The 22290-nt window shown below is 48.4% G+C and overlaps 2 protein-coding genes across 4 annotated transcripts; one reads left to right on the top strand and one right to left on the bottom strand.

Moving 5' to 3' along the window:
* Positions 1–146: 146 nt before the first annotated feature.
* On the top strand, positions 147–14709 carry Acot8 (acyl-CoA thioesterase 8). The gene is made up of 6 exons (XM_090352431.1): positions 147–374; positions 1558–1694; positions 6323–6548; positions 10830–10987; positions 12271–12465; positions 14500–14709. The coding sequence occupies exons 1-6, from the start codon at positions 250–252 to the stop codon at positions 14616–14618; spliced, it is 960 nt and encodes a 319-aa protein (XP_090208557.1). The 5' UTR covers positions 147–249; the 3' UTR covers positions 14619–14709.
* A 252-nt stretch (positions 14710–14961) lies between these two features.
* Positions 14962–21845, bottom strand: Snx21 (sorting nexin family member 21). 3 transcript variants are annotated; one of them, XM_090352433.1, is made up of 3 exons: positions 21354–21833; positions 20784–20941; positions 14962–15782 (listed from the first exon to the last, which is right to left on the bottom strand). In XM_090352433.1, the coding sequence occupies exons 1-3, from the start codon at positions 21634–21636 to the stop codon at positions 15108–15110; spliced, it is 1116 nt and encodes a 371-aa protein (XP_090208559.1). In that variant the 5' UTR covers positions 21637–21833; the 3' UTR covers positions 14962–15107. The 3 variants fall into 3 exon arrangements, with proteins under 3 accessions (XP_090208559.1, XP_090208558.1, XP_090208560.1); XM_090352434.1 differs by having other exon boundaries at positions 15671–15782; positions 20791–20941; positions 21354–21845; XM_090352432.1 differs by lacking the exon at positions 21354–21833 and having other exon boundaries at positions 20791–20875.
* Between the last annotated feature and the right edge of the window lie 445 nt (positions 21846–22290).

Genomic DNA, 22290 nt, shown 5'->3' with positions numbered 1-22290 from the left:
CACCGAGATATCCAATCATACACGGGATTCTAGGAGCGGCATTCATTTTCTCCAATCACTACTGGAAGAGCCACGCCCACGTTTCAATGGACAGGAGCACTAGCCAATCACAGCCCTAACCTCGCTCTCCGGCGTTTGAGGGCACTTCCGGCCACTAAGGTAATCTGCCGGAAGCGCCTGGGTTCGGAATTGGTCTCCGGTCGTCTGTCGGCCGGTCGTGTTGTCGGCCGGCTGCGGGGGTCAGTCAAGATGTCATCCCCGAAGTCCCGGGAGGAGAAGCAGGGCGGCGGCGGCGACGAGCCCTCCGAGGACCTCCGTAGTGTCCTGGTCACCAGCGTGCTCAACCTGGAGCCGCTGGACGAGGACCTGTTCAGGTAGCTGACCTCTCCGGCCCCACACCCTTGCTCTAGGACCGAGCCCTCCAGCCTGGGCCGACCCAGACCTCCAGCGCTGGGGAGAGGATGTGCCCCTGACAGCTGGCCTTGCTGTCCCGGGGGAGGTCCTGGAGATCTGGGCAAAGCGGGGACCAGAGACAGTCTAGTCCCAGCCTGTGGTAGAACGACCCAAGGGCACACAGCGGATCAGGCGTAAAACTGTTGGCACAACTGCTTGCAAACTCGGTTTCCTTTTCCTCTCTCTCACATTCTTCGCCCTCCTCACTAACCTCTCACACTATTTGGTGGCTTCTCATCCCGAGGCCTGTTTATTTCCCAGGGTCACTGAAATTGGGGACCACAGCAAGTATTTTTTGTTTCGTCGGTTTTGGGTGCCCAGCAAAGCAAGTGTTTTGTAACTGATCCCTGTGCTTCTTCCCTCTGATTTTATTGGAAGCATCTCTCTTCTTTCCACTTAGGAAATTTTAATTTCTTGGGATGTGTGGGAGATATGAGGGGTGGGGAAAGTTGCTATTTGCAGTGTGCCTATGAAAATGATAAGCTCTGGTTGGGTGTGGGATTCAGTGGGCATGTTCTTTGCACCTGCTGGCCCTAGGCAAACCTTTTCACTGTTGAGTCAGGACGGTTTCCTCATCTGTGCAAAAGTTCACAACTTTAGACTTGGTATCTGAGAGTACGTCTAACTCTGAAGTTAGTGCTTGGAACAGATGATATCATAATCAGATGCCAGTGATTGGTCTCATTATGGTCTACCCTCAGTCCAGCTCTTGGGGCTCATCTTAGTCTATTTAAGACATTGAAAGGCTTCTGTCTTACCTTGGTTTGGAGAATAAAAGAGACACTGGACTTGAGGTCAAAAGGTTCAGAAGCTACTCATGAATGGTAATGTTTAAGCTTATGAACTTGCTCAGCCACTTAGCATCTGATTCCAGCGCTCATAGGACAAAATAAGGGAATGATATTCTTATCCTCAGTTAAAGTCCACAGAAGGGTTTGAGTGCTCCCAAAGGCTCTTTGGGGACAGAGTCCAAGACTTTTCACCGATTCTCAAAAGGATTCCAAAGCCCAATTAGGTTAAAGTATCCTGTACTACAGGCTCATTGTGGTGCCTAGAATCTGGAGCAGCCCTCAAATTTTTTCCACTTTCCTCCTCTCCCCACAGAGGAAGGCATTACTGGGTACCCACCACCCAGCGGCTCTTTGGGGGTCAGATCGTGGGCCAGGCCCTGGTGGCTGCAGCCAAGTCTGTGTGTGAAGACGTCCACGTGCACTCCTTGCACTGCTACTTTGTTCGGGCAGGTAAACCCTGGCACCCTGGCCGCTTGTCTCCAACCCAGCCCTGGTGGCCTAGCAGTCACTGGCTTTGGGGCTGACTAAAGACAAAGGAGAAAAGAGAAGAATCAGAGGAGGGAGGGTGGAGGAGGGCAGAGAGACAATTTCCTAAGAGGTGCCTAGGGGTGGGCGAGATCTGGAATCCACCAAGAGCCTTACACTTCACAACCATTGAGGCTCACTCGATACTTGTTCTCTGGCTCTTAATGACATGGGACTGTTGTTTCTCTGCTCCTGATGAGCCTTTTGTTCTTGCTGTTTTGGAAGTCAGAGTCTGTGTATCCCAGACTGTCCTCAAACTCCAGATCCTCCTGCCTCTGCCTCCCAAAGGCTGAATTGTAATGCAAGGGTGCACCATCACACTGGCTTGTTCTTTCTCTTTTGAGCTCTCTCATTATCTTTTTTTCTCTCCCACTCACTATCTCTGTGCTCAAAGCTAGTACTCTAATACTCTATCCCCTGAGCCACATCTCCATTTCTGCCCTTTTTTTTTTTTTCTTTTGGTCTTGGGGCTTGAATTCTGGGCCTGGGTGCTGTCCCTGGGCTCTTCAGCTCAAGGCAACTGCCCTACACCTGGAGTCACAGCCCCATTTCCTGTTTTCTAGTGGTTAGCTGGAGATAAGAGTCTCTCATTCTTGGGGGGTGTGGGGGTGGGGAAATGGGTACCAAGACATGTGAAAGGGTATCAATGTATGTGAATTAATGCACCTTCTATCTGGCAAATATCATGTAACCCTTTTACTAATTACAATAAAAAACAAAAAAGGAAAAAAAAATCAAAAAAAAAAAAAAGAGTCTCTCATTCTTTAGTGCCCTGGCTGCCTTGGAACCATGATCCTCAAATCATAGCCTCCTGAGTAGCTAGGATTACAGGCGCGAGCTGCTGAGTTTTTTTGGTTTTTTTTTTTTGCCAGTCCTGGGGCTTGAACCCAGGGCTTCATGCATGCTAGGCAAGTACTCTGCCATTAGGCCACACTCCTGGCCCCAGCTTTTTTCTTTTTTTTTGAGTTTATTGGAGATAAACTTGCCTGCTTAGGCTAGCTTTGAACTAAGATTTCCAAATCTAGCTTCTTGAGTAGCTAGACTTATAGATGTGAGCCATTGTCACCTGACTGTTCACTTTATTATTATTATTTAGCCAGTCCTGGGGCTTGAAGTCAAGGCCTGAGCACTGTTCTTGAGCCTTCTCAAGGCTAACAGTCTACCACGTAAGCCACAGCACCACTTCCAGCTTTTTCTGTGTATGTGGTATCAAGGAATCAAACCCAAGGCTTCATGTGTGCTAGGCAAGCATTCTACCATTAGGCCACACTCCTGGCCCTCATATGTATGTATGTGTATATATATATATATATATGTATGTATATAATTTTTTCTGATGCAACCTTCTTTCTTTTTTGTTCTTTTTAAAAAAAATTATAATTAATAGAAGGGTTATATTATATTTGCCAAATAGAAGGTACATTACTTCACAGTCATTGATACCCATTCTCAGCCCTCATTTTTTAATATACCTTGTAGTACCAAGTATGAATTTTATAGAATTGTACAAAGACACTAGCACCCCAGAGGACTGTTGCAGACTCTGCATTTGGGCTTTGAAGTAGACTGTATGAGCATACAAATCTGGAAGAACAATCAAGACTGCTACAGAAATTATTTTAGTGGGATGATCTCTTTCTCTCTCTCTTTGCACTGATGATTATGCAAGTGTTCTACTACCTGAGCCACATCCCCCTCACTCCATGCTCAGACCTTGCTCTACTTGGGCATTTTACTGGTTAAGGTGTCTTGGATTTGACTGCTTGGTCTGAATTTGAGTATAACCCTCAGATCTTAACCTCCTGAGTAGCTGGGATTACAAGCATGAACTATTGGTACCTGGCAATTCTACTATTTTTTGGGGGGGGGGTTGGTCATGGGGCTTGAACTCTAGGCCTGGGGGCTATCCCTGAGTTCTTCAGCTCAAGGCTACCGCCTTATTCCTGAGCCACAACCCCACTTCCCATTTTCTAGTGATTAACTGGAGATGAAAGTCTCACATTCTTTAGTGTCTGGACTGGCTTTGAACCAAGATCCTCAGATCTCAACCTCCTGAATAGCTAGGATTACAGTCATGAGCCATGGCACCCAGCTAATTCTATGATTTTTTTCAAAATTACTCAAATAATGTACTTAGTATAAGGCATGGAAAGTTATTGATTTTCTTCTTTTCTTTCCTTCCTTCCTTCCTTCCTTCCTTCCTTCCTTCCTTCCTTCCTTCCTTCCTTCCTTCCTTCCTTCCTTCCTTCCTTCCTTCCTTTGCCAGTCCTGGGTCCTGAATTTAGGGCCTGAGCATTGTCCTTGGGCTTTCTTAAGGCCAGAGCTCTACCACTTGAGCCACAGCACCACTTCTGGCTTTCTATGTATGTGATACTGAGGGATCGAACTCCTTGCCCCTATTGTTGGTTTTCTATAGATGACAACTATCATTGTTTTTGCGAAACAGTGGTGCATGGTGGTCCATGCCTATAATTCCAGTACTTGGGAGGCAGAAGCAAGAAGATCTTACATTTGAGGCTAGCCTGGGCTACACAGGGCAACCCTGACTCAAAAATCCAAAAACAAACAAGACCTCCCACCTCTTTTGGAGATAACATTTCCCTATATTCCCCAGGTCGTCCTGGAACTCCTCTCACCTCCAGAAGGTCCTGTTCTGATTATATCCCCCCTTTGGCAATGTCCAGTAGCGGTTACCTGAGCAAACAAATCTTTATTCCTGCCAAGTGAGCCCAGGGCTTGGTGTGTTCCCAATTTGGATCTAAACAGAGGTATCGCTTTCCTAGATGTTTCTTTTACATGAAAGTTAAAAATCATCTACAAGGGGCTAGGAGTTTGGCCTAGTGGTAGAGTGCTTGCTTAGCATGCAGGAAGACCCAGGTTTGATTCCTCAGTGCCACATACTTAGAGAAAAGCCAGAAGTGGGGGCCGGGAGTTTGGCCTAGTGGTAGAGTGCTTGCCTAGCATGCACAAAGACCCGGGTTCAATTCCTCGGTACCACATACATAGAAAAAAGCCAGAAATGGTGCTGAGGCTCAAGTGGTAGAGCTCTAACCTTGAGAAAGTCCAAGGACAGTGCTCAGGCCCTGAGCTCAAGCCCAGGACTGGCAAAAAAAAGAAAAAAGAAAAAAGCTGGAAGTGGTGCTGAAGTTCAAGTGGTAGAGTTCTATCCTTGAAAAAGTCCAAGGATAGTGCTCAGGCCCTGAACTCAAGCCCAGGACTGGCAAATAATAATAATAATAATAATAATAGTAATAATAATAATCTACAAGATGTATTTTGGAGCCTGATATTGGTGGCTTGCACCTATGATCCTAGCTACTCAGGAGGCAGAGATCTGATAATTGTAAAGCTAGCACAGGCAGGAAAGCCTGTGAGCCTCTTATCTCCAACTAAGAGATAAGACTGAGGGACTATGGCTCCAGTGGAGGTCACCAGCCTTGAATAGAAAAAGCCAAGCAAGAGTGCCAGTACCAGCACACACACACACACACACACACACACACACACACACACTCACACACTCATTACCCTCCCCCCACAACATACAAAGATTGTAGGCATGAAAGGAACAAGACAAAAGCTTGGAGTGGGACGGGGAATGTAGCCTAGTGGTAGAGTGCTCGCCTAACCTGCATGAAGCCCTGGGTTCGATTCTTCAGTACCGCATACTAAAAAAAAAAAAGCCGGAAGTGGCGCTATGGCGCAAGTGGCAGAGTGCTAGTGCTGAGCAAAATGTGTCCAAGGACAGGGCCCAGGCCCTGAGTTCAAGTCCCAGGACTGGCAAAAAAAAAAAAAAAAAAAAAACTTGGTGTAAGTGGGCATGGGAGGCGGAGGCAGGACTGCTTGAGCAATCCTGAGTTGAGCAATTGCTGGAGTTTGAGACCAACCCAGACAACACTGTCTCAAAAAAAAAAAAAAAAAGGGCAAGAGTATTAACAATTTTGAGCACCTATGTGTCACCTATTGTTCTAAATACCTTTTTTTGTGTGTGGCTTAAACTCGACCTGGGCGTTGTCCCTGAGCTCTTCAGCTCAAGGCTATAGGTTTTTGTTTTTGTCTTTTCTTTTTTGGTACTGGGGATCAAACCCAGGATGCTGCACTTGGTAGGCAAGCACATTGCCACTGAGCTACATCCAGCCCTATTGTTTTAAATACTTTGTAATTATGAACTCACTTAATCTTCATTAAGACCCTTTAGTAGGCACCACCCTTTACAAATGCCTGTGAAGCTCAGAGAAGTTAAGTGACTTTCCCAGGCTCCCAGAGCTGTTTAAGTGGTAGAACCAGAATCTGAATGCTGGGAATTTGGCAAGGTCCCTACTGCTCTGCACTGCTGACAGAGCAGAGTGCCTCTGGTGCTAGGAGCAGTCTGATGACAAGATCTGATGTTCTCTTTGTATCCACAGATTCTGTATCTTAGCTTGCTAAGACATAGGTCCTTAGCTGGCAAGAAGAAATGGAGTGGACAAGTAGAGCCAAGGTGCTGTCTGGCCATTATAAGAATGATAAGACCTGTGGGTCTTAGCCTCAGCATTTCACTATACCCACTGCAGGGGACCCAAAGGTGCCAGTGCTATACCAGGTGGAGCGGACACGCTCAGGGGCCAGCTTCTCAGTGCGTTCTGTGAAGGCTATACAGCATGGGAAACCTATCTTCATCTGCCAGGCTTCTTTCCAGAGAATCCAGCCCAGTCCCCTAAAGCACCAGTTCTCCATGCCCACTGTGTCTCCACCAGAAGAGCTGCTAGATCACGAAGCCCTCATTAACAAGTATTTAAGGTAAGAAACCTGGAGGCTCCAGGCCAGTGGCTGTGTGTGTGTTGGTTGGTTGGTCGGTCCAAGGGCTTGAACCCGGGGACTGTATGCCCTGAGTTGTTTTTTGTTGTTGTTTTTGTCAGTCGGTTTGAACTCTCTCCGCCTGGGTACTGTCCTTAATCTCTTATTTTAATGGTTCATGGGGCTTGAACTCTGGACCTGGGCCCTGTCCCTGAGCTTTTCATTTCAAGGCTACAGCCCTACTCCTGGGCTTGGGCATTGTCCTTGAGCTCTTCAGCTCAAGGCTACTGCCCTACCCCTGAGCCAAAGCCCCACTTCCTGTTTTCTAGTGATTAATTGGAGATGAGTCTCACAGTCTTTAGTGCCCATGCTGGCCCTGAACCTCATCCTCAGATTTTAGCCTCCTGAGTAGCTAGGATTGCAGGCGTAAGCCACTATGCCTGGCTGCTGTCCCTAATCTTTTCAACTCAAGGCTAGAGCTCTACCACTTTGAGCCACTTTCAGCCACTTTCGGTTTTCTGGTGGTTAACTGGAGTTAAGAGTTTTACGGATTTTATGCCTGGGCTGGCTCCCAATCTCGGTGCTCAGATCTCCGCCTCCTAAGTAGCTAGGATTACAGGCGTGAGCTACTGGTGCTTCGCTCAGGCCATTGTTTTCAAATTCTATACTTACTAGTGAATCTTAAAGACCCTAGTGATCTTTTCTGTATGTATGTCAGTACAGGGCTTGGCTCTTTGACTTAGCTTAGTGGTGCTTTACCACTTAAGCCATACTTCCAGTTTTGGCTTTTTGCTGGCTAATTGGAGATAAATGTCTCACCAACTTTTTTTTTTTTTGCTGTTCCTGGGACTTGAACTCAGGACCTGAGCACTGTCCTTGGGCCTTTTCCTCAAGGCTAGCACTCTGCCACTTGAGCCACAGTTCCAGTTCTGACTTTTCTATGTATGTGGTACTGAGGACTCGAACCTGGGTCTTTATACATGCTAGGCAAGCAAGCACTCTACCACTAGGCCAAACTCCTAGCCCCTTTTTTTTTCTTAATCAGTTGTAGGACTTGAGATATTCAGCTTAAAGCTACTACCCTACCCTTTAAGCCACATACAGCACCAGTTCTGATCTTCTGGAGTTTATTTGGAGATAAGCGTCTCATAGACTTTTTAGTGCCCGAGCTGGCTTTGAACTGTGATCCTTAGATCTCAGCCTCCTGAGTAGCTAGGATTACAGACATGAGCCACTTTGCCTAGCTTCTCACCAACTTTTCTACATTGGCTGGCTTTGAACTTTAATGCTCAAGTCTCAGCCTCCTGAGTAGCTAGGTTAGCCTCTTGAGCCACTGGTGCTGAGCCTTTTGTGAGTCTTGACTATACATTAAAAAAAATAATAAAAAAACTGAAGCTAGGGTAACACTGGTAAAGCATGAGGAGAGGGGTGACATTGTCCAGAGAAATGTACTTGTCACCTGACTTATGTAACCGTAATCCCTCTGTATATCACCCTATAATGACAATTTAATTTTTTTTTAATAGTTGGAATAGCTAGGCGTGGTGGCTACACGCCTGAGTACAGGAGGCTGAGATCTGAAGATTGAAGTTCAAAGCCAGCCTGGGCACAAAAGGACTTGAGACTCTTATCTCCAATTAACCTCTGGAAGATAGGAAATGGGACTTGGCTCAAGGGTAGAGTGGTAGCCTAGAGCTGAAGAGCTCAGGGACAGCGCCCAGGCCAAGTACAAGCTTCATGACTCACCAAAACCAACCAAACAACAACAACAACTTCCCCCCCACCCCACACACACACAGACTAGAAGCTGGGTGCCAGTGGCTCAAGAATGTAATCCTAGATACTAAGGAGAGTTTAAGATCTGAGGATGATGGTTTGAAGGCAGCCCAGACAAGAAAGGCCGTGAGACTTATCTCCAATTAACCAGCAAAAAGCCACGAGTGGAGCTGTGGTTCAAGTGGTACAGCTTTAGCTTTGCACATAAAAACTCAGGGATGGGGGCCAGGAGTTTGGCCTAGTGGTGGAGTGCTTGCCTAGCATGCATGAAGGCCTCGGTATCCCATACAAAGAAGCCGGAAGTGGTGCTGATGCTCAAGGGGTAGAGCTCTGGCCTTGAGAAAGTCCAAGGACAGTGCTCAGGCCCTGAGCTCAAGCACAGGACTGGCAGAACAACAACAACAAGGGCCGGGAGTTTGGCCTAGTGGTAGTGTGCTTGCCTAGCATGCACGAAGACCTGGGTCCGATTCCTCGGTACCACATACATAAAAAAAAGCCGGAAATGGTGCTGAGGCTCAAGTGGTAGAGCTCTGGCCTTGAGAAAGTCCAAGGACAGTGCTCAGGCCCTGAGCTCAAGCCCAGGACTGGCAAAAAACAACAACAACAAAAACCCCTCAGGGCTGGCCAGCAGCATGGCCTAGTGGTAGAGAGTTTGTCTAGCATGGATAAAGCCCCTGGTTGGATTCCTGTTGGATTCCTTGATACCTCATTCACAGATAAAAGCTGGAAGTGATGCTGTGGCTCAAGTAGTAGTGCTAGCCTTGAGAAAAAATGCAAGTACAGTGCCCGGTCTTGAGTTCAAGACCCAAGATCAGCACAAAAAAGAGGTATTTATGTGATGAGAGTAGAATATATTATGTATGACAAAGATTCCCTTTGTGAAAACTGTTGTGTTTCCTGATTGTGTGTGTGTGTGTGTGTGTGTGTGTGTGTGTGTATGTGTGTGTGTGTGTGTGTGTGTTGGATTTTGATATAAAATGTAGCACATATTTAGCCAGTACAAGCACACTGGGTTTTTGTTGTATTTTCCCCTGTCTGTGGTGGCCTGATCTTAGGGCCTCGGTTTTATCCCTGACTTCTTTTTTGCTCAAGGCTCTACCACTTTGAGCCACAGCCCCACTTCTGGTTTTCTAGTGGCTAATCAGAGCTAAGAGACTTTCCTGTCCAGGCTGGCTTTAAACTTCAATCCTGAGATCTCAGCCTTCTGAGTAGCTATGATTACAAGCGTGAGCCACTAGCACCCTGCTACACTGGTTGTTAAAACACTGAACCACTTCTGTAATCATTTGGGACTTTTCCCAGTCCCCTGAGTGAGCAAACTGAGAAAGTATAAGACCTGGACTTCAAACCATATACCACCCAAAACAAAGCAACCGAAACAACAACAACAAAAAAAACCCAAACTAGAAAGTCATTTCTGCCATACTTCCCAGCCATACCCTAAGAAGAGAAGTTTTCCTTTTTTGTGCTGGACACAATAAAATGATGTTCATCCATAATTCTTAGAACTTAAGGCTCTTAGAAGAATTAAATAAAGAGGTATCAGGCTCTCAGTAGATGCTCTGTAAATTGTAGTTATACCACTAATAGACAGGAATATGCATGGGAAGCCTGTTGTATGCTACAAGTCAACAAATGGTTGCTGAAAGACATTGTTAAATTTGAAATTTAGAGCTGTGGTGTTCAGTAAGGTAGCCACTAGCTACATGTAGCTACATTAATTTTTTTTTTTGCCAGTCCTGGGGTTTGAACTTAGGGCCTGAACACTGTCCTTGATCTTTATTAAGGCTAGGGCTCTACCACTTGAGCCACAGTGCCACTTCTGGCTTTTCTATGTGTGTGGTACCGAGGAATCAAACCTGGGTCTTCATGCATGCTAGGCAAGCACTCTACCTTCAGGCCAAACTCTGGCCACTACATTAATTCAACTAACATTGAACAATAAGTTTCTCAGTAACCTTTCAAGCACTCAGACCACTGTGAATAGCACCCCAGGGCCACCATTTCCAAATTGAAAGAATTCCTTTGTAGACACACTCCTACTTAGGTTAGGCATCTTGGGTAGCCTATTCCAGTAATCATTATTCCAGTGATTAAGTATATGAAGTGTGGGACCAGACTGCCTGAACCAATACCTTGCCTGCTTTACCTTCTGAGCAAGCTGTCTGGATTCTGCATGCTTCCTTTATCAAGCAGGGTGCTTTTAGTACCCATCTCCTAAGGCTGTGAGGAGTGACACTGCACATGACCCTGGATAGATGTGATCTTTTTCCATCCATGCTATGACATAGGTTACTGTTATGCATGCGGATGGAAAAATAAGCTCAGAGATGATTAACTTCCACAAAGCCACATGGCTGAAGAAATGCATGCCACATAAGGGATCCGTTTTGAGCGTCAGTCAGAAGTACTTATGGGAGAAAGAATAAGGGGGCTTGGAAGGGACAACATAGAGGAGAAGCTCTCCCTTTCCCAGTGTCCTCTTGTCTCTCTCCCTTTTACTTTCAGGAACCCTAACCTTGGAGAGAAGTACCGAGTGGGGCTGAACCGAATTGCCGCCCTGGATGTGCCCATTGAGATCAAGCCAGTGAACCCACCTACTGTGGGCCAGATGCAGAAATCTGAGCCCAAACAGATGTTCTGGGTGCGAGCCCGGGGCTACATTGGTAAGAGAACTCATTCTCTGGAGGTCTGGGCCTGCCACTAGTTTACCCTCTGTGGTCCTGGGTATATTACTTACCATCTCTGGGCCTGTTTCCTAATTTGCACCAGAAACAAGTTAGCTCAGTCTCACTAAGGCTTATAACCCTTTGCATGGGAAGAATGGTATGTGACTCTGATCTCAGTGTGGAATCTTTCTAGAAGGCAAAACACCCCACTGAGGTTCTTATTCAAGTCTGCTGTTAACTATACGGTACCTTTGGGCAAGCTGAAGATGTGCCTTCCAGGACTCAGGTAGGGGCTTGGAAAAATTGGATTTTTTTCCCCACTTTGGTCATGGGGCTTGAACTCAGGGCCTACGCACTGTCCCTACACTCTTTTGATCAAGGCTAGCGCTCTACCATTTTGAGCCACTGGTCCACCTCTGGTTTTCTGTGCTTAATTAGAGATAAAAGTCTCAAGGTCTTCCTGCTAAGGCTGGATTTGAACCATGATCCTCTGATCTCAGTCTTCTAAGGTAGAATTACAGTTTTGAGCCACCAGCACCAGGAGGAAAATTGGGTTTTAGTCCTCACTCTTTCCTTCTGTCCTGCCTTCTTAATCTTTTTTTTTTTTTATTTTTAAATATTTTTTGGTCATAGGGCTTGAACTCTGGGCGTGGGTGCTGTCCCATCCCTGAGCTCTTCAGCTCAAGGCTGCCACCCTACCCATGAGTCTGGGCGTTGTCCCTGAGCTCTTCAGCTCAAGGTTATCAACCTACCCTTGAGCCACAGCACCACTTACCATTTTCTAGTGGCTAATTGGAGATTTGAGTCTCATGACTTTGTAGTGCCTTGGCTGGCTTTGAACCTCAGATCTTAGCCTCCTGAGTAGCTAGGATTATAGGCATGAGTCGCCTATGGCCTCTTTAATGTTTTTTATTTTTTTTGCCACTTTTGGGGCTTGAACTCAGGGCCTGGATGCTGTCCCTGAACTTTTTTGCTCAAGGCTGGTTACTACTTTTGAGTCAAAGTGCCACTTACAGCTTTTTGGTGGTTAATTGAGATAAGAGTCTCATGATGTTTCCTGTATGTACTGGCTTCAAACTACAACATCAGGTCTTAGCCTCCTGAGTTGCTAAGATTACAGGTGTAAGCCACAGTGCCTAGCTTTCATTTTTATACACATGGGCACACCTTGGGCCTAAGCCCCCCATGCAGTGACCAATTTGCTCATCTATGCATTTCCCCAGTCTCTTACCCCTCCTGTGAACGAAGCCCCCTGGACTGATGGGGTGGACCTGTTACAGGGGAAGGTGACATCAAGATGCACTGCTGTGTGGCTGCCTATATCTCCGACTATGCCTTCTTGGGCACTGCACTGCTGCCCCACCAGTGGAAGTATAAAGTGAACTTCATGGTCTCGCTAGATCACTCTATGTGGTTCCATGCCCCCTTCCGAGCTGACCACTGGATGCTCTATGAGTGTGAGAGCCCTTGGGCAGGTAAGTATGGGGTTGTCTTGGACACTGGCATTGGTGGTAGTGGGGGGAAGAGAGCCTGCTTTCCTAGGTGATATTGTTCCAGTCACTTCCTTCCTGCCCTGATAAAGGTCAAGGCTCAAGGACAGATGTGGGAGGCTTATGCTTCATGCTTTTTATAAATGATGGAAATTTATTCACTTTGTATCAGAGATCCAATGCTAGTTCCAAACAACTTCACATTTTCTATATGAAATCAGACAAATCCTTTTCCCCCTCTGAGCCTCAGTTTCCCTATCTAAACAAGTCATTAAATTAGGGCAGTGGAATCTATCAGACTGTGACTTGAAGGAGCTTTTAAAAAAGATTAAAGACTCAGTTTCATCCCTAAGATTATTTTTTGCTGTTGTTCTGGTACTGAGGCTTGAACTCAGGGCCTTTGCACTGTCACTTAGAGCTTTCACTGAAATCTAATGCTCTACCACTTAAGCCATAGCTCTCATATACTGGCTTTTTGCTGGTTCTTTGGAGATAAACAGTTTCATAGACTTTCCTTGCCTGGTTGGTATCAAACTGTAATAATCAGATCTCAGCCTCCTAAGTAGCTAGGGAGGATTCCAGGTGTTTGCCACCATTATCCACTTTCCATTCCCAATTCTGACTAGCAAGTTTTGGGCAAGGCCCAAGAAATTCCCTAAACGATTCTGCTGATTACATGACTAGGTGCTAAGGAACTCAACATTTTCTAAGGGCCTTTCTCCCTGAATAGTTTCTTTGTGCGTGCAAACTGGTTCCAGAGCTCATTAGCTCTGTGCCTTGCTCTTTTTTTTCTTTTTTTTGGGGGGGAGGGGTCATGGAGTTCTTCAGTTCAAGGCTACTGCCCTACCCCTGGGCCTGGGTGTTGTCCCTGAGCTCTTCAGCTCAAGGCTACCACTTGAGCCAAACCCCACTTCCTGTTTTCTACTGGTTAGTTGGACATGAGTTTCAGGTCCTTTTGTGCCCGGCTTTGAACCTTGATCCTCAGAGCTCAGCCTCCTGAGTAGCTGGGATTACAGGCGTGAGCCACCATACTCAGCTTTTTTTTTTTTTTTTTGCTAGTCTTGGGGCTTGAACTCAGGGCCTGGATGCTTGTCCCTGAGCCTGTTTGTGTTCAAGGCTAGTGTAGCACCACTTCTGACCTTTTCCGAGTAGTTTATTGGGGATAAGAGTCTCATGGACTTTTCTTAGATCTCAGCCTCTGGAGTAGCTAGGATTATAGGTGTGAGCTACTAGCATCTGGCTTTGGGTATTATAGAATTATAGAGGATAAAAACTCACTTATTGATCAACATCTAGCTTCAGAGCCCCAACTTTCTAAAACAGGGACAGAACTTAAAGAACTCTTCATTCTCAGGGCGAGAGTGCTCTGAAGCATCAATAACAATACAGTACAACCTTGAAGTCAGGACACCTGGGATCAGGTTGGGCTTGATCCTTGGGTCCAAATTGCTGAGACTCTGGACTTTGGTGCCATTGTTGGGAAAATACGACAACAAATGGAGTCAACTTAATTCAGCTCCTGTCTGAACTTTAGTGAAGGAGAGCTAGCAATTCTCATGAACTTCAAACTCAGGCCCAAAGCCAACAAAGGTGAAAAAGCCTATACGTGGAGAGACCAGAGAGACCTCATGGTCAGGTCCTCCCCAGAGCCCCTCCTCTGCCTTGGTGGAACAGGGGATGGCAGCACTCATGATCTAATGTAAAGAAATGTATGGGGTTTCTAACACAAGTGCTCAGAAGTGCAGCATCCCGCTGCATAGTGCAGCCGAACTATGGAGACTATACTTAGAGCTCTGACTTCTGCAGTCCTTTTGAGAAAGTCAGCAGACAGGTGAAAGTGCTTTTAAACTGTCACTGGGGTTCTCATAGGAGGAGTGCCCCTGTGGCTGGTCGTAAAAGGTTCATATAGGGACACTTGGTACATTCAGTGTGTCCATGTGTGGGGACAAAATGTTTGCAGAAAGCACATTGGGCTGTGCTGAAGCAAAGTACCATTCTCACCCTCTTCCTTGCCCACAGATGGCAGTCGGGGGCTGGTCCATGGACGGCTGTGGCGTCGGGATGGAGTCCTGGCTGTGTCCTGTGCCCAGGAGGGTGTGATCCGAGTGAAGCCCCGGGTCTCAGAGAGCAAACTGTAACGGGGCACCAGCTTGACCTGGGGCTTCAAAGACCTCCTTCTGCTCGGGGGCTGGACCTCTACCCTCACATTCAATAAAGAGACTGATCCCACTGGCGTGGGTAGCCATTCATTCTCTGGGCCACAACCACAACAACTCTCAATTCCATGATGCCTATAGCAGCCCCTAGCTGTTCAGCGTGGTTGCTTTGCTGGCTTGGAGGCCCATGGATGAGGAAACACTGGTCCTAGTTGACCTGGGCTGTAGCCCGGGCTGAAGAAGCTTTGCCAGACTTCTTCCTTACACCACTGGGGCAGCTCTACCTAAAGCTCATCCCGAGCATGGTAAACAGAAGAAAATGTCCTTGTTTCCTGCAAATTCTCTTTATAAAGGCTTTAGGGGCTCCCCAGCACCTCTGCGTCCTCCTTAACTGCTCCCTCTGTCTTCACCAATGCCTCCTCCTTTGATTCTGGGGTAGCCTCTCACTCTGCAGTAAAAACGATGTGAGGCTTAGTCCAGTACCTCCTTGATGAGCAATTCTTTGAGGCTTGGGGGTGGTATAGGGGTGATGCCTGCCTCCTGCAGGGCCTGGAGCTGAGCCTCTGATTGGCGCTTGTCCAGGCCCAGGCGCCAGGAGAGCCTGATATGGGCTTCTAGAAAGGGTGCCAGAAAAGGATGGGGTGTCTTGTCCCCCAGCAGCTGCAGGGCCTTCTCACAGAAAGCCCGTGCCTCTGCAGGGTCCTCCAGCTCCTGGTAGCACACAGCCAGCCCAGCCAGGGTCAACAGGGGGCGATCTGGGCCAAAAGGAGTGTCTAGGTGGGCCTGAAGCTGCCAAGCATTGGCCCAGAGAGCCAGAGCCTCCCGATAGAGGCCGGTACAGGTGAGGCTCTGTGCCCGCCGCAGCTCAGGCAACACAAAGAAGTCTTGCAGGTCAGGGGCATGGCGTAACTCAGGCACTGCCTGCAGGTGGCCTAAAAACTGCTCAAAGGCCCGGCTGCGGCGGGCAATGGTCTCTGCAGTAAAATTCCGACGCAGGCGCTTACGGGGGAAGGAGACGGCAGCCATGGGACCCCGGAACTGCCGCTGTAGGTTTCGATGCAGTCGCTCAAAGTCTGAGTAGCGGCGAGATATCTGGGCTGGCTGGCGATCTGACTGCCCTGGGCCCATCACGGCGAGGGTGTAGAGCTGTAGGGAAGGGTGGGTGTCAGTGACACATTGTCCACAGGCCCCTCTCCTCCCCTCCTCCCCTTCCCAGCTCTGCCCCCCCCCACTCCTTCCCCTCCCCTGGGACTGGGCCCTGGCGGACAGGAGTTGTTGAAGCAGTGATCTTGGGGTTCACTCCCATCTTACCTGAGGCTTGTCTGAATTGACCCAGGCCAAAGGCAAGCAGAGGGGAAAGAAAGACAGAGGTGAGCTTCAGTGCTGGGGACTGCTGCCCCTAGTGGCCCTTCTGAGATGGTCTCCCTTCCCATAGGGTAGTTAGTTCTGACAATCAAGGAAAGCCAGGGGTGAACTGAAGGCCTGCCTGACCCACCTCCTGGATCTCTGCCAATCTGAGGACCAGCATGGAGCTGTGCTTCACCCTAGACTCATTGCTCTCTGACGTGCTGGTGAGATTAGACCAGACTAGAGCGTCGGTCTTCAGATAACCCCACCTGTAGTGACCGTGACTTCACTCGGCCTCCCAATCTGCCCGTCTTTAATGAATGAAATAGTGGATCAAGTCAGTGTACTCAAGCATTGGACGAGTACAAGAGGCACCCGAGGCATTTTAGGTGGTACACTCTGGAGTACACTGCATCAGGGACAGGAGATGATGTTCCTATTTATTTATTTATTTACTTTCGCCAGCCCTGGACTTGAGCTCAAATTCTTCCCCTCTGTCACTCTCTCCTGCCTAACCACCTCACACTTTTTTATTATTAGTTTGTCATTATGGTGAGGTTTACCACATTACAGCACCACCACAAAGTTGGCTTTTAATTTTACTTTAGAAAAAAAGGGTTCATTTAAAGAAACAAATTGGAGAATGGTACCACTAGCATATTATTTATTTGAGACAGTCTTGATATACAGCCTGTGCTGGCCTCAAACCTGCCACTTGCCTCAAGAGCTGGACTCACCGGACTGTATTACCACACCAGTACTGCAAGTATTTCTAGATAGGAAAGGAATTGTGAAGGTGCTTCTGGAATGACTGGTTTGGGAAACACTGAACCAGCCGACCCGCTAAGCTCCCCTCCAGGTCTGAGAACCTCACTCAGGGTTAATTAGGACTAATGAGGATTAGGGTTGAGCAGCATGTTGAAAAGGGAAGCAGGCAGGAGCTACATGTTAAAGGAATCCTACCACTAACCCAGATTTCCTCCTCCCCTTGAATTTGTCCTGTGGACTTGCCAAACTGCCCATTTCCTAGCCATTTCTGGTTCCATAGAGGACCTATTTCTCCTTTTGAATCTTCACTGTACATTCTGTGTGTGTGTGTGTGTGTGTGTGTGTGTTTAAGACAGAATTTCATTACATAGCTGAGGCTTTGAACTTGCAATCTCCTGCCTTAGCCTCTCTAGGGCTGGGATTACAGGCATATGCCACCATACCTGTTTTCACTGTATACATTTTGTTAAATTTGGTTATTTACTTATGTATTATATTGACTGTAAGCCTTTTCTTTCTTTTGGATATTTATTAATATCCAGTGGAGCAATTTTCTGCAGGGCATACCAAGGTACTGGTCTAGAATAACCACCTAGATATTTAAGTTTTTAATTTCTTTTCTTTTCTTTTTTTTTTTTTTGCCAGTCCTGGGCTTGAGCTCAGGGCCTGAGCACTGTCCTTGGACTCTCTCAAGGCTAGAGCTCTACCACTTGAGCCTCAGCACCACTTCCGGCTTTTTTCTATGTATGTGGTACCGAGGAATCGAACCCGGGTCTTCATGCATGCTAGGCAAGCACTTTAACCACTAGGCCAAACTCCCGGCCCCAGTTTTTAATTTGTTTTCTTTTCTTTTTTTTCTTTTTTTTTGTGCCAGTCCTGGGCCTCAACTCAAGGCCTGACCACTGACCTTGGACACTTTTTGCTCAAGGCTAGTGCTCTGCCACTTGAGCCACACCACCACTTTTTTTTTATTGCTAGTCCTGGGGCTTCATCTCAGGGCCTGAGCACTGTCCTTGGACTTTCTCAAGGCTAGAGCTCTACCACTTGAGCCACAGCACCATTTTTGGCTTTTTCTATGTGCTTGCTAGGCAGGCACTCTGCCACTAGGCCAAACTCCCAGACCCTGCATAGTGTCACTTCTGGCTTCTTCTGTGTATGTGGTACTGAGGAATCAAACCCAGGGCTTTGTGCATGCTAGGTGAACACTCTATCACTAGGCTATGCTCCTGGCCCTTTTTTTTTTTTGGTGGGTCATGGGGCTTGAACTCGGCCTGGGCATTGTCCCTGAGCTCTTCAGCTCAAGGCTACCATCCTACCCTTGAGACACACCCCACTTCCTGTTTTCTAGAGGTTAATTAGAAATAAGAATCTCAGGTCCTTTTGTGCCCAGGCTGGCTTTGAACCTTGATCCTCAGATCTCAGCCTCCTGAGTAGCTAGGATGACAGGCGTGAGCCACTTCGCCCAGTCAGGATCTCATTCTTAGCCCAGGCTTGCCATACTTGACTTACAAAGACCATTTTATATCAGTTATTTCACTTGATCCTTGTACTCTAACCCCAAAATAGTAATTATGACTACTGTTACTTTACTTGAGCACATATTCTGTGCTTCATGAAGAACCAAGCACACTTCTGTTATTTACTTGTTACAACAGGACTACAAGAAAACTGTCCTTAGACCTGTTTATCAGCTAAGGAAGCAGGTTCAAAGACAGGGAAGCAGTGTAAAGACTTGCCTAAGATGAATCTAAACTGTGCTCAGAAGTGTCAGTGTGGTCAAGTGGTAGAGTACCAGCCTTAAAGTTAAAAAGCCAAGTGTAAGCATGAGGCCCTGAATTCAAGCCCTAAGACCAAGACAGAAATACAAAATAGTAATTTATTTATTTATTATTTTTTTTAATTTATTTTTTTGCCAGTCCTGGGCTTGGGTTCAGGGCTTGAGCACTGTCCTTGGACTTTTCTCAAGTCTAGCACTCTACCACTTGAGCCTCAGCACCACTTCCGGCTTTTTGTTGTGTATGTGGTACCGAGGAATCGAACCCAGGTCTTTGTGCATGCTAGGCAAGCACTCTACCACTAGGCCAAACTCCCGGCCCCACAAAATAGTAATAATAATAAACAAACCCCATGGCCCCTCCTAAGAAATTACATGGAGTTACAGGGTGCCCAATGATTGGAGGAGGTGACTTCTCCAGACACAGGCCAGGGCATATTGGTTATCTTGCTCTTCCTTGTTGTTCCTTTCCCATCTGGGTCTCCAGAACCACGTCCATTCCTTCCTTCCATTGAAACATTGTTTGGTGACTGACCCCTGGTGTCCTTCTCCTTTCCTACCCCAGATCTGGGACCTTTGTCACTTAAGGCTGAATCATTACAGGCTGGAGTGTAGTTCAGTGGTAGAGCATGCACTTAGCATGAATGAGGACCTGGGTTTGTTATAGAGCACATATGTGCGTGTGTGTGCACACACACGCACACACAGAGGCCTGGATCCTGCTCAGATTGGAGCAGTCACTCCATGGGTGTGGCCTTTCTTAGTAATAGTACCAGAAAGGAATGGAGAGGCCTGAATTTGGGACAGGGCTCCAGGTCCCCTTTGTGCTGAGTCAGAAGAGGAAGAGGAGGATATGATGAGGATAGGAAAGAGGAGCAGGGAGCTGCCATAGCCAGGACCAGCCAAATCTGCTAAGTTTCAGGCCTGGAGAGGAGCAGGTCCTGGCAGATGTTATTTTCTATACCAATCTCTCTCCTCCATGACAAGGAAGAGTGGGACTTCAAGGCCCTTCCCACACGGGTTTTCACCCTTACCATCTACTCCTACTAAACCCCCTAGGTCTAGTCCTTAGGACATATGGAGGTTGTCTGCTAAGAATTTATTTACCTGGGTTACAAGGAGGCCACCTAGAGATGACATTTCCAATCTAAAGTTAAATAATAATAGGGCTGGAAGTAGGACTCAAGTGGTAGAGGACTGCTTAGCAAGCTTGAGGCCCTGAGTTCAAACTTCAGTACCTCCGACTGGAATATGACTGAATATATTGTTAATTTTTAATAAATATTAATGTTAAGTACGAAAGTCAGCATCCCTTATCCAAAATGCTACTATTATAAGTCTTTCAGATTTTGAAATTTTGCATGTGTGCATGTGTGTGTATGTGTATGTATGTGTGTGTGTGTGGAGAGAGAGAAAGAGAGAAAGAAATTTTAGCAATGGGAGCCAAGTCTCTATTTATATGCCACAGTACCTTATACACAAAGCCTAAAGGTAGTTTGTGTGTGTGTGTATGTGTGTGTGTGTGTGTGTGTGTGTGTGTGTGCTGTTTAACTTTGAGAATTCTAGGCAAGTACTGAAGTATTGTACCCCTGAAGAACACCAAGCTTTCATGCATAGGTTCAGTGTGCCAGCACAGTGCTGTCATCACACGAGATTAGGTATGTAATTTTCCACTTGTGGCATCCTGTTGACACTCATAAAGTTTTGGATTTTGGAGTGCTTTAGATTAGGGATGCTGAACCTGTCCAGGTACCATAGTATTGAACTCTAAGGCTCTCATTTAACTCCCGCTGTGATCCTCTGCTTGACCCCGGTTGCTCCAATGAAGAAACTGGGGAGAGGAGGGTAGCAGTTACAAAACCTGCCCAAAGGAGGGTGAAAGTGAAACAAAGAAGGATGTGAATCAAGGTGGACCAGAATCCAAAGTGTGTTTCCTTATCCACTAATCCAGGCAACTGGGTCTCAAGTCTAGCCTCCGGCTACAATCTACAAAGTCACTGGGGAGGGGGGAGGGGGATAGCACACATACCAGGCAGGCAGTGCCTTAATCTCCACTTGACTGAGTCACAGGGACACTATAAGCCACTTTGCTGAGGACTAGCTCAAGTTACATTCCCTTTCTAGCCTCAAGTTTTCCCATCTTTTAAACAGGCGACCTGTTATAACAGCACTGCCAGAACGTCCCCCAAAAAGTTGGTGTCTTACTCTTAGCCAGACTTCTTGACTCACAGCCCAGGGGTTCCTAGAACCTCACTCACCACGTACTTGGAGGGAGGGTCCTTGATCACGTTAGCACTGGTCACCTCGAAGAGCAGCCTCTGGGGTACCAGGGTATTGCGGGATTTCTTCCAGAAATCTTGCAGCTGCCGGGCCAGGAGCTGACCGCCCCGCTGCCCATCAGGTGGGGGGCTCCGTTCTGCACAGGGAAGCACATGACCAGGTCAGCCCAAGGGGCCTGGGAGGGTGGGGTACAGGGTCAATGCCATGACCTCATTCATCCAAGTGAGGTAGGCGTTGTCCCTGTTTTACAGGATAGGGAATGTGCGGATCACCGTGCCCGGCAGACACTAGATTTCTCCACCCTGCAAAACATCCCCAGTATATTCTTGTCATTTGCACCCTACAGAAACTCTGCAAGATCAAGTGACTTCTCCCATTTGATGTCAGGGGTGTAGTGACCACCTCAAGGTCACACGGCCAAGACTGGCTGAGAAGGCACTGAAAGTCGCGCCAGAATCTCAGCTGGATCCCCTCCGAGCGCCCCAGATGCTCTCGGGGCGGAGGCCCAGTCGAGCCCCGGGACTCCCGTCTCCACCTCCCGCACTCGCCTGCGTCCTCTCCCGACGCCGCGTCCCCGGGGCTCAGCGAGCTGGGGCTGGCTTCGCTGTCGTCGTCGTCGTCGTCGTCGCTGTCGCCGGCGCCGTCGTCGTCGTCGTCCTCGGCGCTGGTGAAGCTGAGGGTGCCGCTGAGGCGGGAGGACAGGCCCTCGGCGTCGTCGTCCTCCAGCTCGGAGCTCTCGGGGAACGGCTCGGCCTCGGGGCCCGCCGCCGCCTCCCCGGGGCCGTCGCTGGCCAGGGCGTGCCGCAGTCGGTGCAGGAGCCGCGAGGCCATGGCACCCCTCCGGGAGCGCGCAGCCCCCGGCCTGCGGAGCCCCGGAGGCGGGGCCTGGAGGGCGTGGGCGGGGCTCGGCGAGGCCACGCCCCCACCCTCGGGGAGGGGGTGCGAGCGAGTCCCGGGCGACCTGGCGGGCGGCGGTTCCCGGCGGTCACTCCACCTCCGGCCACGTCCAGCCCGCGAGGGTCCTGAGCCCCACCCTGGGCTCCCCGGAGCCCTCACGCGCCTCTACCTAGAGCGTCCCGGGGTGCACGCAGAGGTGCCTCGGCCCCCGGGGTCCCGCTGCGGATCCCGCGGTTCACAGAGGCCAGCGACCCAGGACACCAGGAGCGCCGCTCAGGCCGCTTCCTGCCGCCGCCCCGCCCCGGCCCCGCCCCCGGCGCAGGCCACGCCCCCACCCCGGAGCCGCCCTGAATCCCGGGATCCTCGCTCCTGCAGAAAACTGGGAACCGAGGGCTCGCCTGCGGGGCCCGGCCTCCTGCTGACGAGCCTCGGATCCGGCTGGGCGTGCATCCTCCGTGGATCCTTCCACCCTTCCCGGAGCCACAGCACAGCCTCGGTCTGTCCCCCACAGTTTCCATCTTGCGCAGTAACTCTACAATGTAATTACGTGACAGCCGAGGCCTGGTTCTTTTATGAAACATCAAGCCC

The sequence above is a fragment of the Megascapheus bottae genome, chromosome 18 (assembly GCF_031878675.1).
Source record: "Megascapheus bottae isolate mThoBot1 chromosome 18, mThoBot2.hap1, whole genome shotgun sequence".
NCBI lineage: Eukaryota > Metazoa > Chordata > Mammalia > Rodentia > Geomyidae > Megascapheus > Megascapheus bottae.
This window is presented reverse-complemented; position numbering and strand designations above follow the sequence as displayed.

Excerpts from the sequence above, each read along its gene's own strand:
- Acot8 (XM_090352431.1), top strand. The coding sequence starts at position 250 with ATGTCATCCCCGAAGTCCCGGGAGGAGAAGCAGGGCGGCGGCGGCGAC. Across the intron at positions 1,695-6,322 it reads CTGCTACTTTGTTCGGGCAG|GGGACCCAAAGGTGCCAGTG; the intron begins GTAAACCCTGGC and ends TACCCACTGCAG. Across the intron at positions 12,466-14,499 it reads GTGTGAGAGCCCTTGGGCAG|ATGGCAGTCGGGGGCTGGTC; the intron begins GTAAGTATGGGG and ends CCTTGCCCACAG.
- Snx21 (XM_090352433.1), bottom strand. The coding sequence starts at position 21,636 with ATGGCCTCGCGGCTCCTGCACCGACTGCGGCACGCCCTGGCCAGCGAC. Across the intron at positions 20,942-21,353 it reads GGCGTCGGGAGAGGACGCAG|AACGGAGCCCCCCACCTGAT; the intron begins GCGAGTGCGGGA and ends TTCCCTGTGCAG. Across the intron at positions 15,783-20,783 it reads ACCCTCCCTCCAAGTACGTG|CTCTACACCCTCGCCGTGAT; the intron begins GTGAGTGAGGTT and ends CCTTCCCTACAG.